The sequence below is a fragment of the Sceloporus undulatus genome, chromosome 1 (genome assembly GCF_019175285.1).
Source record: "Sceloporus undulatus isolate JIND9_A2432 ecotype Alabama chromosome 1, SceUnd_v1.1, whole genome shotgun sequence".
NCBI lineage: Eukaryota > Metazoa > Chordata > Lepidosauria > Squamata > Phrynosomatidae > Sceloporus > Sceloporus undulatus.
In genome coordinates, this window is record NC_056522.1 from 341857541 (window position 1) to 341871837 (window position 14297).

At 42.3% G+C, this 14297-nt stretch overlaps 1 protein-coding gene across 1 annotated transcript in view; it reads right to left on the reverse strand.

The window, feature by feature from the left end:
* Nucleotides 1-11385, reverse strand: part of VIPAS39 (VPS33B interacting protein, apical-basolateral polarity regulator, spe-39 homolog) — a 29131-nt gene extending 17746 nt beyond the window's left edge. The window contains exons 1-7 of the mRNA XM_042442444.1: nt 10983-11385; nt 8263-8355; nt 7352-7445; nt 5234-5368; nt 2945-2983; nt 2175-2239; nt 221-277 (exon numbers count right to left, since the gene is read on the reverse strand). Of these exons, the coding sequence (XP_042298378.1) occupies nt 221-277; nt 2175-2239; nt 2945-2983; nt 5234-5368; nt 7352-7445; nt 8263-8355 (483 nt within the window). The 5' untranslated portion in view covers nt 10983-11385. The remainder of the gene's footprint in view (nt 1-220; nt 278-2174; nt 2240-2944; nt 2984-5233; nt 5369-7351; nt 7446-8262; nt 8356-10982) is intronic.
* Between the last annotated feature and the right edge of the window lie 2912 nt (nt 11386-14297).

Genomic DNA, 14297 nt, shown 5'->3' on the forward strand with positions numbered 1-14297 from the left:
AAGCAGTATTAAAATTGCATTAATTCTGCAGTGTGATGGCAGCAGCCCATATCTTACACAAATACATTGCTGGAAGGACAAGACCCTCCACAAGCCCAGATGCCAAATCTGTCCCTACATCTACTCTGGGAAATAAAGCTCAATTCCATCTGGAAAGGTTCTCTAGCTCTGAAATACAGAAGAACTAACCCTTTCAGAAACATGGATGAATACTACTTACCTTCCCCCTTTGTAGCCGTCTTACTGTGTCTCTAGGGCTCCAGTCACTGTTGTAATCCTGAAATAAAAGGATACGATAACCATAAGATTCCTGTAAAACCTCCAGTATTTTGAAAAATCCTGTCCTTGCCATGTGCCAGGTGAGATGTCTGGGAGAGGGAGTAAAGAAGGGGTGACATGGCTTGCATCATACCAAATAACTCCTAGGATACTTTAACTGTACATGCAAAGGTGTGCTAATCCAGGAATACAACATAATATCAGCAACAGCTTGGAAATGTAGATCTGAGAAAGCTTTGTGGAAAAGAGATGTATGCTTGAGAGAATAAATACTCAGGAGATGAAGAACTATATCTCTGATGGTGTGGGTGAAGTGAGTACAATCTACCCTAAAGCAAAGGTTAGCCATCTCTGATCTAGTTCCTGGTTGATGTAAGTCCCTATAATGAGCTTTCCAATGAGCTTTGTTCACTTGCATAAATATTTCCAGAATTCCAGAGAATCCTGGCTTAATTTCTGTGACTTATGCATTCACCTGTGCAGCCCAACAGGTCCCACTTAGCTCCTTCTCGAATGAGTGGCTGCTGAAGTAATGAGGAACTGAAAGTTCAGTGTTATATTTGAACCAGAGGCCTTGGCTCTTATTGATGGTATTTGCCATTAAGTTGGCCTCCAAAACTCAAACACTACACTTTAAATAGCTTTATTGTCTTTTCCAATGGGTCATATTGTCTCACTGATATGTTCAAAATATGATAGCCTCAATTTAGTCCTTTTGGCATCTAGTGAAAGTTCAGACTTGATTTGCTCTCAGATCTATTTGTTTGTGTCAGTCCATTGTAGAATTCTCCTCTAGCACACTTAAAATGAGCTGATTCTCTTCCTGTCAGTTTGCTGGCTCTTACAAAACAGAACAATAAACCAGGGTTTGTTCTTGCTGAAGATTTTTAACTTGTATGAAAATGACAGGCTACATGCTTCATTTCAAAGATAAACATTAATCTTTCAGTTCCTAGTTAGTGTTGTTTCTCCCATTAGTAGAAAAAGCCAAGCGGAGGCAATCAGTCTGCACACATTATCAACACATGTTCTCTGAAATTCTGTCTTACTTTTGCTACATGTGTCCACATGAATTCAGCCATTATGTATATTGGAAAAATTAACATATCATATTCACTTTATCTTTATCTAAGATTGTTTCTGTATCATCTTTCATTTTAAAAAAATAACAAAGTGAACAACAACAAATACCAATTCAAACAATAATAAAATATTTTGCTAAAACCACAGGACAGATGACAAAACCATCAGGAAAACACTGGAGTGAATCAACAGGCCTGTAGTTGGCAGAGAAAATTTTCCAAAGTGGGTAGCCACTGTTTCTCATTGGGGAGATCATTCCCTATAATGGGTGCCACAGCTGAGATGGCCTTCTTCATTCTTTCACACTTTGACCAAATGAATTTCACTAAGCCATGATACATCAAGCAAGGTCCAGAAGGTGAAAGTCTCAAAGAAAAAAAATGACTGAAGTATGTATTACTTCTTGTCTTTTCTACCTAATAAAAAGCCTCCCAAGCCCTCTGAAAGGTAGAAAGGGTATTTAACCTTCAAAGGACAAATCCTGTGTGTACTGTACTTACTTGGGATTAAGCTCCACAGAACAGATTTTAAAAGTAAAAATCCACAGGATTGTATTGCAAGCATCCTGTACTCCACCATAGACTTACAGAACAATCTTATGCATATTTAGTCAGAAGTTGAGTGTCAGTGTGTTCAACTGTAGTCTCTTTTCAGAGAAGGCTTTGGGACATTTTACAAACAGCCACTATACAGTCCTTTGACAAGCAGCAATGAAGTGAGCATCCAGTCAAGAACAAGGATTGATAAGTCAAGTCGAATGTTCTGCACCACATAATTTTGTCCTTAAATGAAGCTCTCCAAAATACACCTACCTTGTAATCTGCTTTTGGTCTGCGCAGTTCTGGGGCATAATTTTTAAAACTCGTGTCTGTAAGAGCTGAAATAGAAAGGACAGAATTTTATTTAATATATTTCTCTCCTTCCTTCCATGCCATTTTGGTGCACCAGACAGCTGAAAATCACTTTTGAAAATAGATAGTATTAAAAGAATAACCACACCAAAGAAAGAAAAAATGTTCCAACCAGAACCAAACATACCGTTCCTTCTTCCGATTATGCTCTCTTTAATTTTATTGTATTTTATTTATTTATTTATTTATTGTATTTTATTTTATTATCTTTATTTTTACTCTTGTAACCTGCCTGGATTCCTTGTGATTGGGCGGGCTATAAATAAATTATTATTATTATTATTATTATTATTATTATTATTATTATTATTATTATTATAAAAAGAAAATAGCAGAAGCAATCTTCTGAGGACACAATTTGTAGGGAAAATGTGATATATTGATATGTTGGAATTCTATTTCTTAAAAATTTATTTAAAAATTTATATCGCATCCTGTAGCTAAAGCTCATGGCAGCATACTGTAAAACTAGCTTTCTCAATTTGTGTCATAATCCTATATAGACATGTCATACTGAACTCAAGAGGGTCCACCTCTGTAGGGCCATATATAGGATTGCTCTGTTAGATAAGGAGATGAAGAAGGTGGAGTCAATTTTCACTACACAGCATAAGAAATATCCCTCCATTCATGAAAAGTAGGGACAAAAAAAATAATAACAAAAACCTTACCATCCGAAAGTGACTGAAAACTCCCATGCTTGTTCCTTCCTGAAACAAAAGAAAAAGAAACACTGGAGAATAAACTACAGATTTGAGAATGGGTACAGACTACAGGTATGAAAATTGAACAGCTGCAAGCTCCCCTGTTCTCTCAAGAAAATGTAGAGTATTTTACCACAAAGCTTGGTTATTACTAGATCAGACTCAGAAAATGTTCTCATCAAAGTTCTGCAGGGAGAGTGCCAGTGTGATGTAGAGGGTATAGATTTAGACTGTAAGCCTGAGGGCAGGGAACTGTCTAATTAGCAATTTGTAAACCACTCTGAGAGCATTTCTAAAGAGCAGTATATATATACAATAAATAAATAAAAAATAAGAGTGCTGGACTGGGAGATCCAGGTCCTAGTCATTACTGAGCCATCTTGGGCCACTCAATCTCTCTTAACCTGATGTACTTCATAGGTTTTATTTTGAGGATAAAGTATGCTTGAAGAGAGCCAAATATGCTGCTTTGTGTTCAGTGAAGGAATGGTAATAAAAATGTAACTAATAAAAAAATAATATGCCATGACATCATCCATCGAGCCTTTAGGGTGAGCAGAAACAATTATGCCTGCCAGAATTTTGTAAGCCCTTTGGCATCATTTTCCTTTGCTTCATCTTTTACATCCTTTATTACATGCCCCTAGGTTTTACCCTCAACCTATCCTTGGGTCATATAAATATCTATAATTTTGACCCCAAACTTGCCCTTCACTTACATGAGGTCAACTTATAGTTGAATGTATAGGGTACATGTCAGCCTTAATATTTCTCTATTATTAGATGTGAATGCTTGTTGGTTATCTTTGACCACAATTTTGCAGTTCTGGTAGCCTCCTTCAGTTTGAGTTTTATATTCAGATCCTTCTTGTGTAGTAGATGTACATTTGTACTCCTATATATTTTATTTATTTATTAGCAGAGCTGTATGCTCCCCATGTACCTTGTTCAAAAGCTAAAAAGCATGTCTGGGAAAAGGTATAAATCTGCTTCTAAACAAAGTTTGTGGAGAATATGTGCCCCATTTCAGTGGAATGAAAGACTGTCTTAAAAGGTAAACTGTGGTTTTTCCTTCTCTCACTGCAGCTGTAATGAATCAAGGAACCCTTGCGAAGCTGGGATCTGTGTTTGCGAAAATGGAGAGGTTACATGTAGCCCATGGGTCACATCCTGCCACTCCAGGATTACTGAATGTACATGTGTCCTTCCATATTCGCTAGGGTTAGGGGCACAAGACTCCCGTGAATATGGAAAAACAGCAAATAACAAAAACACCATGTTTTTACCCGAGAGGACACATCTCTAGGAATCTCTAGGTCCTCCAGTGCAACTCTGTGGTCAACGTCCGACAGACACTGACCATAGAACTGCACTGGAAGAGTTACAAAGCCTAGTAAAGTATTCTCTCTAGGAATCTCTAGGTCTTTCAGTGCAACTTTTGGTTAAAGTTGACCATAGAGTTGCACTGGAGGACCTAGATATTCCTGGAGAGAACATATTAATCAAATCTGTGAATAATCAAATCCAAAAATATCAAATCTGCAAATATGGAGGGATGAGTGTACTAGTTAACTCTGAAACCACCATTTTGCAGTTTGCTCTGGCTCGAGTATCTCAGGAGTGCTAGTTAAAAACCAAAAAAATTACAAAGCACAATCATGAAGCCTGCTCACCCCTGAACTGATCCCTTGTCAGGTACACAGAAGATGAAGCATTCTAGAAAGGGAAGAGTCTCTTTGCAAAACTGAAGCCAAGGCAAAGATTCTCTTCTGCACAGTTTAATTTAATAATATAATAGTACAGTGTTTAAAAGGGTGTGATCTGTTTTTTCTCTTGTATTTTTTAAATTATGTTTTAAATGAACAGTTTATCTTTCCCATTCACAGGGTTCAGTTCCACACACACCCCCACGGATGAGAAAAAATGTAGATGTTCAAGCCCCATTACAGTCAATTAACAGCAATGTGTGCATGACCACAGTGGCACAGCTGCATACATGCACCAGCACTGACAATAGGGAAGAGTGATCTGCAGATGCTTGAGTCCACAAATAGCTTGCCCACCCATACGGCAGGCCCATTGTATTCTAAACTATTTTTAACTTTTGTAAAGTAAGTGTTTTAGGTAAACTTTCATCTTCAAATGTTGTAAGCTACCTTGCTTCCCATCCTGAGAGAAAGGCAGGGTATAAAATAACTAAATAAATAGTTTTAGGGAAAAGGCTGTCTACTAAGCTTCTAATGAACAGCCTCCCACCTTTGAAAAAGCTGCTCAGTGAGTAAGAGGAGGCTTGCTTGGGAAATCCCGATGAGCCCTTTTGTAGACTCACATCTCTCCCCTCAGAGCTATTAGTGCTGCTGGAGACAGTCTCTTTGATGGACCAGGAAATGCCTATGGAGAAAGATAGAACAATTTTGATCAATTTTCTTACCAAGGACAACATCTTTAACATTCAAGAGCAGAAAGACATTTTTGTTCTGGAATATCAATTACTTACTATCTTGAGCCTACTTCCTTTGTTCCTACTTTTATACATAACACCATCATACAAGACCACCTTAATATAAATTTGCTATTTAAAATACCTATCATTTTTGGAATAAACTAATATATTTGGAAAACAAAGAACTCAGATTAGGAATATTTGCAGTCTTTCCCAACCTCATACTTTCCAGATGTGTCAGACTGCAAATACTGTCATCCACAGCCAGCATGGCAATAACATTAGCTCTGTATAAATAGTTTCTACTAACTTAGAAAACTACGTAGGCATTTCCTTACGTCAACTGGTATCAAATGCAGTGAAGTTGTTGCAAGCACCTGAGAAGCAGTAATGCTTATTTATGGAGCTATCTCTAACTGAGCTAGAACAATGCCTGAGGCAGAAATGGAACATTCTTTTTTACTAACCAGTTACTAAAAGCAAAAATGGATGCTATTTCATGATATTAAGATGAGCCAAGATCAAAAGCAAAATAATAATTCAGTTAATGACTGAAGCAAAGGAGTCATTTTGTTGTTGCTGCTATTAAACACCTGGGAACTGAAAATCCTTGCTGACCTACTCCAAATAGCCAGTGCAATGGGGCAGCCAGTACGGTACAATAATTATAATGTTGGTCTAAGACTTGGGACAGTTTCTATTTCCCACTGAGCCATGATACTCTCAGGATGACCCTGGGACTTTCTATTGATCTGACCTATCTCAGAAAGAATAGCAGGGAGAAACTGACAATGTAATGAACTATATCACAACAATCTACCAAAGGAATAAAACCACAACTCTAACATATATACAATGATCATATATTTATATGTAGTAACCACATTGCAATAATACTGCAAAACACAGAATACAGTGCGCCCGCGCCCGCGCCATATGCGGGCGCGCCATACGCGGCCTTGAGCATACGCGCTCAAGCCGCAGGGCGCGCGTGGGGTGGAAGGGGCAGCGCGTCCCATTCAATTGAATGGGTGCACGCGCCCGTTGCGCCCCACGCGCGCCCACGCCGCCGCGCATGAGCCCCATTGTTTCCAATGGGGCTCGAGCATAGGCGGAATTCGCCTTACGCAGAGGGATCCGGAACGGATCCCCTGCGTAAGGCGAGGACGGACTGTACACAATTCAAAGAGCTATAGGGAACTATGGCGGGTTACAAACGGCCCTCAAGGGGCCGTTTTCCCGCCGCCGCCATTCGCTGCGCAGGGAAGCCCCAGCTGTCAGACCGCGAGGCTTCCCTGCGCAGCAAAAAAGGAGCAGCGAAATGCCGCTCCTTTTTTGAACGGGAAGTGGCGCCGCGAGGGGTGGAGTGCGCCCTCGCGACGTCACTTCCGCCGCGACACGTCTGAACGCACAGCGTCCAGTACGTCAGCATGGCGGCGCCCATGTGGATGGGCACCGCAAAAAAGTACGCGCTCTGCGCGTACTGGGAGGAAGGGCCGTCAGGAAGGTAAGAACCTTCCTAACCCTAATACGGCCCTTTCTAACCCTAGTACGCGCAGAGCGCGTACTTTATGGCGGTTTGTAACCCGCCTGTATATCCAAAACTATGTCCATGTGCTTCCTCTGGTCCTGATGGCCTCTGTTGCAGTAAAATGATTTCCACAAGCAGTAGATGGCAAATTGTTCCACAAATGGTAGACAGGTAGCAGATAAAAATGGAATGTGCTCTCTCAGATGTCTACAACCTCTGAATCAGAAATATATTTCTACAAGTCATAGACAATAGTCCACACATAAATGGTTGCAGCAATACAGAATCCATTCAGATTTAGTCTTGCACAATCTTGCCAAAACAGTAACATCCATTCAGATGTAAAGAAAAAAATTTTACATGCTCCCCACAAGCCCATTTCTGGTTCTACTTCACTTACTGCCTACAGGCTCTCCACTCCAGGTGATCTTCTCAAGATCATCATCATCTACAATATCTCGGAGGCTGTTCACTGCTCGCTTGGACTCCTTCAACTATGAACAGAACTAAGTTTAGAACAATATCAAGCCCTGTTTAATCAAATGAAGACTTTTTTCTAAACAGCCTATGACCTAGGTATAGATGCATTTGGTACTTGTATACAAACTAAAATAATCTGAGGTGACATCTTTGTTACCTAAACTACAGAAATCACAAATTACAGTATGCACAATTAATGTCAGAAAATATCTGTCAGATGAAAATGTTGGGGAAAAGTCACAGATCAAATTTGTACCATGTTTCAAATAAGATACGAGATGTGTCCTAGAATCCTATTGCAATGTTTTAACTTGGTACAGATTTTTTTCAGTTTTTCAAATATTTGGCAAAATGTATTTTGATAGTAGTAACAAAAGAGTAAAAGAGTCTTTGGAGTAGGGACTAATGGATGCTATGACATAGGGAAAGAAAACTTTGCATGACACTGAAATTTTGAATCTTGCAAAACCAAACTAACTTTCAAGCATATATTTATAACCATAAAAATTAGAAAGATGTGCTTTTAATGAATGAAGATTACTTGTTATTCCAGTTCTGTGCCAGATATATGTAGTGGCACACCACAGCAATAACTGATACAGTATCCATAAACACAAGATATAAAAGAATTATGCTGTGCGAAGATTTTTCTTTCCCATAAGTTTCTTGACAGGAACACATATTTTAGCTTACTTAAATTATTTTGATTGTCCACTTGCTTTAATGTTATTTGTAAGCCACCTTGAGATGTTTTGATATAGGGCAGGATATAAAAAAATTAATCAATAATAAAGATGTGCATGGTGTTTAATCAGCTTGTTTAAACTGTACCTGGAAGAGCTCATCTTCTTCATCATCAAAAGTGAAGGCTTTACATTTGGAACTGTGCCAATATTCTTCCTCATCAATTTTTGTTCTGTTCATCTGAAAAGAAGGCAAATGATCTTTAAATGTTTGCATATTTGCTATTGCCATTTAAGAAACAGTCTCTGAGCACTTCACTGAGCAGTAGCATCCACATGCTTCTCAGAACACGCTACACAATCTGCCATCTCTAACCTTTAACTTTTGTGATCTAGTCGTATATGTACTTTAATCCAGTTGTGCATTCCTATATGGCAAAAGGTTGGATCTGATGGCCCTCTCTAAATCCATGATTCTATGAAATATTTTTGCACTTGAATAACCAGTATGGCCAATGGTGTGGTATGCACCTCTGGTGGGCTGAACACTCCCCATGCCCAGCCAGGTACACAGACCTTAAGGATTTAATTACATATTCCGAAAACAATACCTATCTCACTCAATCAAGTGTAGAAAAACAATGACAAGGTTCCAAAACACACTGCAGAAATAATCCAGTTTGAGACTGCTATAACTGCCCTGGCTGGGAACTGCAGTTTGCTGTGGCACAAGAGTTCTCTGACAGAGAAGGCTAAATGTCTCACAAAACTACAGTTTCTAGAATCCCCTAGCATTGAACCAGAGCAGGTAAAGCGGTCTCAAATTGGATTATTTCTGCAGGGTGTTTTGGACCAAGGCCAGACTGAACAATCTGCTAGAGAACAGAGCCTGAAAAGCAAGGCCTCATACAGACAGGCCAAAATAAAGCTGCTTCGGGTCACTTTGGAGGCATGCTGTTTAAATGATGCATGCGTCCTGAGTCCGGAAGCCGTGCCAAAGCCACGCTCCAGTCCTAATACATAACTTAAACAGCATACCTCCAAAGTGACCTGAAGCAGCTTTATTTTGGCCTGTCTGTATGGGGCCAAAGTTGCAGAATACCCATGGACTACCACAGATCCTAATTAAGCTACTAGAATGAATTATCAACTATTTTCAAAGCATCCTGTACAGAAACAATTTTTAAACACAAGTCTTGGATGGTAGGCCTGTTCAGTGTACACAAAGTACTTGATCTGAAACAGCTGTTCAATAATGACAAACAGACCACCTCCTGGGTGATCACCCAGGACACAAAGCAAGCCATAAACCCAGGGAGCTAGCTTGTTTTCTGCTGCTCCAGAAACTAGGACTGGAAGCAATGGATACAAGCTCCAGGAAAAGAGATTCCACCTCAACATTAGGATGAACTTCCTGACAGTAAGGGCTGATCGACAGTGGAACACACTCCCTTGGAGTGTAGTGGAGTCTTCTTCCTTAGAGGTTTTTTAACAGAGGCTGGATGGCCATCTGTCGGGGATGCTTTGATTGAGAGTTCCTGCATGGCAGAATGAGGTTGGACTGGGTGGCCCTCGAGGTCTCTTCCAACTATGATTCTATGATCATTCCGCCAACAGATGGCCATCCAGCCTTTGCTTGAAAACCTCCAAAGGAGGAGATCCCACTGCACTCTGAGGCAGCATAGTCCACTGTTGAACAGGTTTGACCATCAGGAAGATTTAGGTGGAATCTCTTTTCCTGTAGTTTGAATCCATTGCTCCAGATCCTAGTCTCTGAAGCTGTGGAAAACAAGCCTCTACCCTCTTCAATATGAAATCCCTCCAAATATTTAAACATGGCTACTATGTCCCCTCTTAACCCTCAGGGTTAACATTCCCGGATCCTGTTCTCTGGAGCAGCAGAAAACAAGCTTGCTCTCTCCTCAATATGACATCCCCTCAAATATTTAAACAGGGCTATCATATCACCTCTTAACCTTCTCTTCTCCAGGCTAAACATCCCCAGCTCCCTAAGTCGTTCCTCACAGGTCATGGTTTCTAGACCCTTCACCATTTTAGTCACCCTCCTTTAGACACGCTCCAGTTTCTCCACATCCTTTTTGAACTGTGGTGCCCAGAACTGGACACAATATTCCAGGTGGGGCCTGACCAGAGCAGAATGCAGAGGAACTATCACTTCCTTTGATCTAGACACTATAATCCTATTGATGCAACCTAGAATCGCATTGGTTTTCTTGGCTGCTGCATCAGATTGCTGACTCATGATCAACTTGAGGTCTACTAAGGTCCCAAACACACTGCAGACATACTCCAGTTTGAGGCCGCTTTAAGTGCCCTGGATCAATGCCAGGGAATTCTGAGAACTGTGCTTTTGTGAGGCATTCGGCCTTCTCCCTCAGAGAGGCTCTGCTGCTTGCTTACCAGAGTGACCAATGTCCTCACTGCAAAAGAGGACAAGGACCCCCCCCAAATGTAGGGCAATCGACAAAAATGGAGGGCATGACCGAATAAAAACTAACAAGACCGACGTCGCTGTCAATGCATGCTTCTTAGTGAGTGATGCTCCACATGGCACTGGAAAAGGTAAAACAGTGAAGAAGAAACAAACATGGAGGACACGGCCGAAGGAAAGCTGCCAGGTGCCCTCCTCCCTCCCTGCAAAGGAGGACAACCAGGCAGCGCAAAATGGAGGACGCTGCCAAAGCACTCCTAGAAAGACAAAACCCACGCTCCTTAGTCGTGCTTGAAATGGAGGACGTTTGGGATTCCTCCTGGACAGGAAGGCTGGGATGGAGGACGCGTCCGGGAAAAGGAGGACGTGCCTGGTCATCAGACCCAATCGCTCCCCCGATGCAAAGCCAGGCCTACCCTTGCGAGAGCGCTGTCAAGCGGGGTCCCAGCCCCTCACTGTCGCCCTCCTCCGCTTCCCTGCATCCTCCGTAGCCAGGAAGTGAGAGGCGGCTGTCTTCGAAAGGCATCACGGGAAATGTAGTCCCACAGCCCCTGAGGCAACAAAGCGCGCCCACCGCTCCCGGCCCCCCGAGCCTCGCCCCGGCCCTGCTCTGCGTTCTGACTTAAAGGCATTCACGCCAAAGGGAATTCGAACTACGGAGTCCAAAGGAGCCCCACAGAAGCGTGTCTCTTCTCTTCCCTCCCGCTCCCTCTTGGCTGCTCATGGCGCCACCATGGCTACGGGAGCCCGAGGAGCCAAAACTCCTCAGCGACGGAACGCTCGGTTACATTAAGACGAAGCGAAGGCGTTGGTGGTTAAGGGGTTAATGCGTAAGGCGCGTGAGGGACTACACTCTCATAGCGCGGCTATTCCACTTTCACTGCTCTGTTGCATTCTGGGATTTGTAGTTTAAGGAGGGGGCATTTAGAATTCTCAGCCAGAGAGCTCTCAGGCCTCACTGGACTACAAACCCCAAAATGCAACAGAGCAGTCAGAGTGGAATAGCAGAGCTATAAGAGTGCAGTGCGATGATGCCGCTCCTTTTTCTGTCTGTGTTGTATGTTTAATCTTTGATAGAGAGGCGAGATATAACTATTTCATCTCATTCTATTTTACAGCCTCCAAGTCATGCTTTTTAACTGATGGCGACCCTCCTAAGGCCATCCTGTCGCAAGGTTTCCTTGGCAAGTTTCTTCGGAGAGGGTTCGCCATCCTTCTGAGGCTGAGAGCGTAACCTGTCCAATGTCACCCATTGGATTTTCATGCTGGAGCAGGGAGTTTAACCCTGATCTCCAGAGTCATATGGCCCAAAACACACTGCAGAAACAATCCGGTTTGAGACTGCTCTAACTTCCCTCGCTCAGTGCTAAGGAATCCTGGGAACTGTAGTTTTGTGAGACATTGCCGCCACCATAGCGTAGTGGTTAGAGCGTTGGACTTTGGATCTTGAAGTCATGAGTTCGAATCCAATGAAAACCCACTAAGAGTCACATGCTCTCAGCTTCAGAGAACAAGGAGGGGAAACTTTTGGAGCCCTGGTGGCGCAGTGGTTAAATGCCTGTACTGCAGCCATTCACTCAAGACCACAAGGTTGCGAGTTCAAGACCAGCAAAAGGGCCCAAGCTCGACTCAGGCTTGCATCCTTCCGAGGTTGCTAAAAGGAGTACCCATACTGTTGGGGGCAAATTAGCTTACTTGCTAATTACCTTACTTGCTGTTCACCGCTATGATCTTTGGAATAGCGGTACATAAATAAAACAAATTATTATTATTATTATTATTATTATTATTGAGCCTTTCTCTGTCAGAGAACTCTGGTGCCACAACAAACTACAGTTCCCAGCATTCCCTAGCACTGGGAAAAGCCAGTTAAAGTGGTCTCAAACTGGATTATCTCCGCAGTGTGTTTGGGACCTTAGTCTTAAAGGTGCTACAAGGCCTCTCTACATACTGATACTACGTTATATAGGCCTGTGATTCCCAAAGTCTGGCCTTCCAGGTACATTTGGGACTTCAGCTCCCACACTTCCAAATCATTGGGCAAGATGGCTGAGGCTTCTGAGAGATGAAGTCCCCCACAAAAACCTGGAGGACCTGAGTTTGGGACTCACTTCCGCTGCGGGTGTTTAGCCTGGAGAAGAGATGGTTAAGAGGTGATATGATAGCCCTGTTTAAATACTTGAAGGGATGTCAAATTGAGGAGGGAGCAAACTTGTTTTCTGCTGCTCCAGAGACTAGGACCCAGAGCAATGGATGCAAGCTGCAGGAAAAGAGATTCCACCTCAACATTAGGAAGAACTTCCTGACAGTAAGGGCTGTTCGACAGTGGAAGACACTTCATCGGAGTGTAGTGGAGTCTCCTTCCTTGGAGGTCTTCAAACAGAGGCTGGATGGCCATCTTTCAGGGATGCTTTGATTAAGAGTTCCTGCATGGCAGAATGGGGTTGGACTGGATGGCTCTTGCAGTCTCTTCCAACTCTATGATTCTATGAGTGGAACACGCTCCCTCAGAGTGTGATGGAGTCTCCTTCTATGTAGCACCTTTGAGACTAACTGAAAGAAAGGAATTGGCAGCATGAGCTTTCATAGACTTCAGTCTACTTCCTCAGATGCATTTGGTGGAGTGGAAGCCAAGAACGTGCATATACAGTGCACCCGCGTCATACGCTGAAAGCTGTATAAACTGAAAGTTTATAAAACATAAAATCCTTGTTGTACTCCCACCTTGATCCGCAGGGAGAGGTGGGAAATATATAAATAAAAACTGTAATTATTTATATAGCACTGTAGATTTACACAGCACTGTATGTACAGACAATAAAATCTATAAAAATGAAACCTGCCAATGGCGTACGTTCTACAAAATACAAGACACATGCCATGGGTATGTGAGGATGTCAGTACAAACTACAAGCTCTTTGTGTATGGAAATCAAGTTGCAGGTCCAATTTTAACGGTCGTTAGTGCCCAAAGGCATAGGAAACGGGGTTTTGTGCATTGGGATGAAGTGGCAGATCCAGTTTTGCAATGGGACTATCCTGTGGTGAGGGGAATAGATGAATGTAGGGCGCCCCTATGAGGATGAGTTGGATAGGGTTGAAGTATGTGAGGCGAGTCAGGAAACCATTGTCTTTCTTCAATCCATTGCTGAGGGACTGTAGTTTGTGGGTGAATTCCAATTATGCTTTTTCTCTTTCCAATCTACCTTTGTGGTTCTTTTGTTCAAGGACCGCTGTTCTGAGGTCTGAGATGGAAAGCACAGGGAGGTTGAAATGCTCTGCCACTGGTTTTGGTGTATTCCCATTCCTAATGTCTGACTTATGTCCATTTTATCCTCTGGCGCAGGGACTGGCCTGGAAGGGCATTGCTGACTAACACGGCTGTGTCTTTGAATTCTACGGAGGTCTTTAAACCGAGGCTGGATGGCCATCTGTCACAGGAGTGCTTTGACTTTGATTTCCTGCATGGCAGAATGGGGTTGGACTGGATGGCCCTTGGGGCCTCTCTCTCCCAACTCCATGTTTCTATGCCCTTCGTTTGCCCAAATCTCTCCCTTCCAATGTTGCCTATTTTACATTGATTCTAATTTGTATTTATAGTGTTGGCATTTTAGTTTTAAAGTTAAGGATCATAAGGGGGATATGTAATTATAGTTATGTATTGAGTTTGATGTATTCTGTTGTAAACCCGCCTTGAATCCTTCTGGAAAGGCGGGATATAAATACGAAATC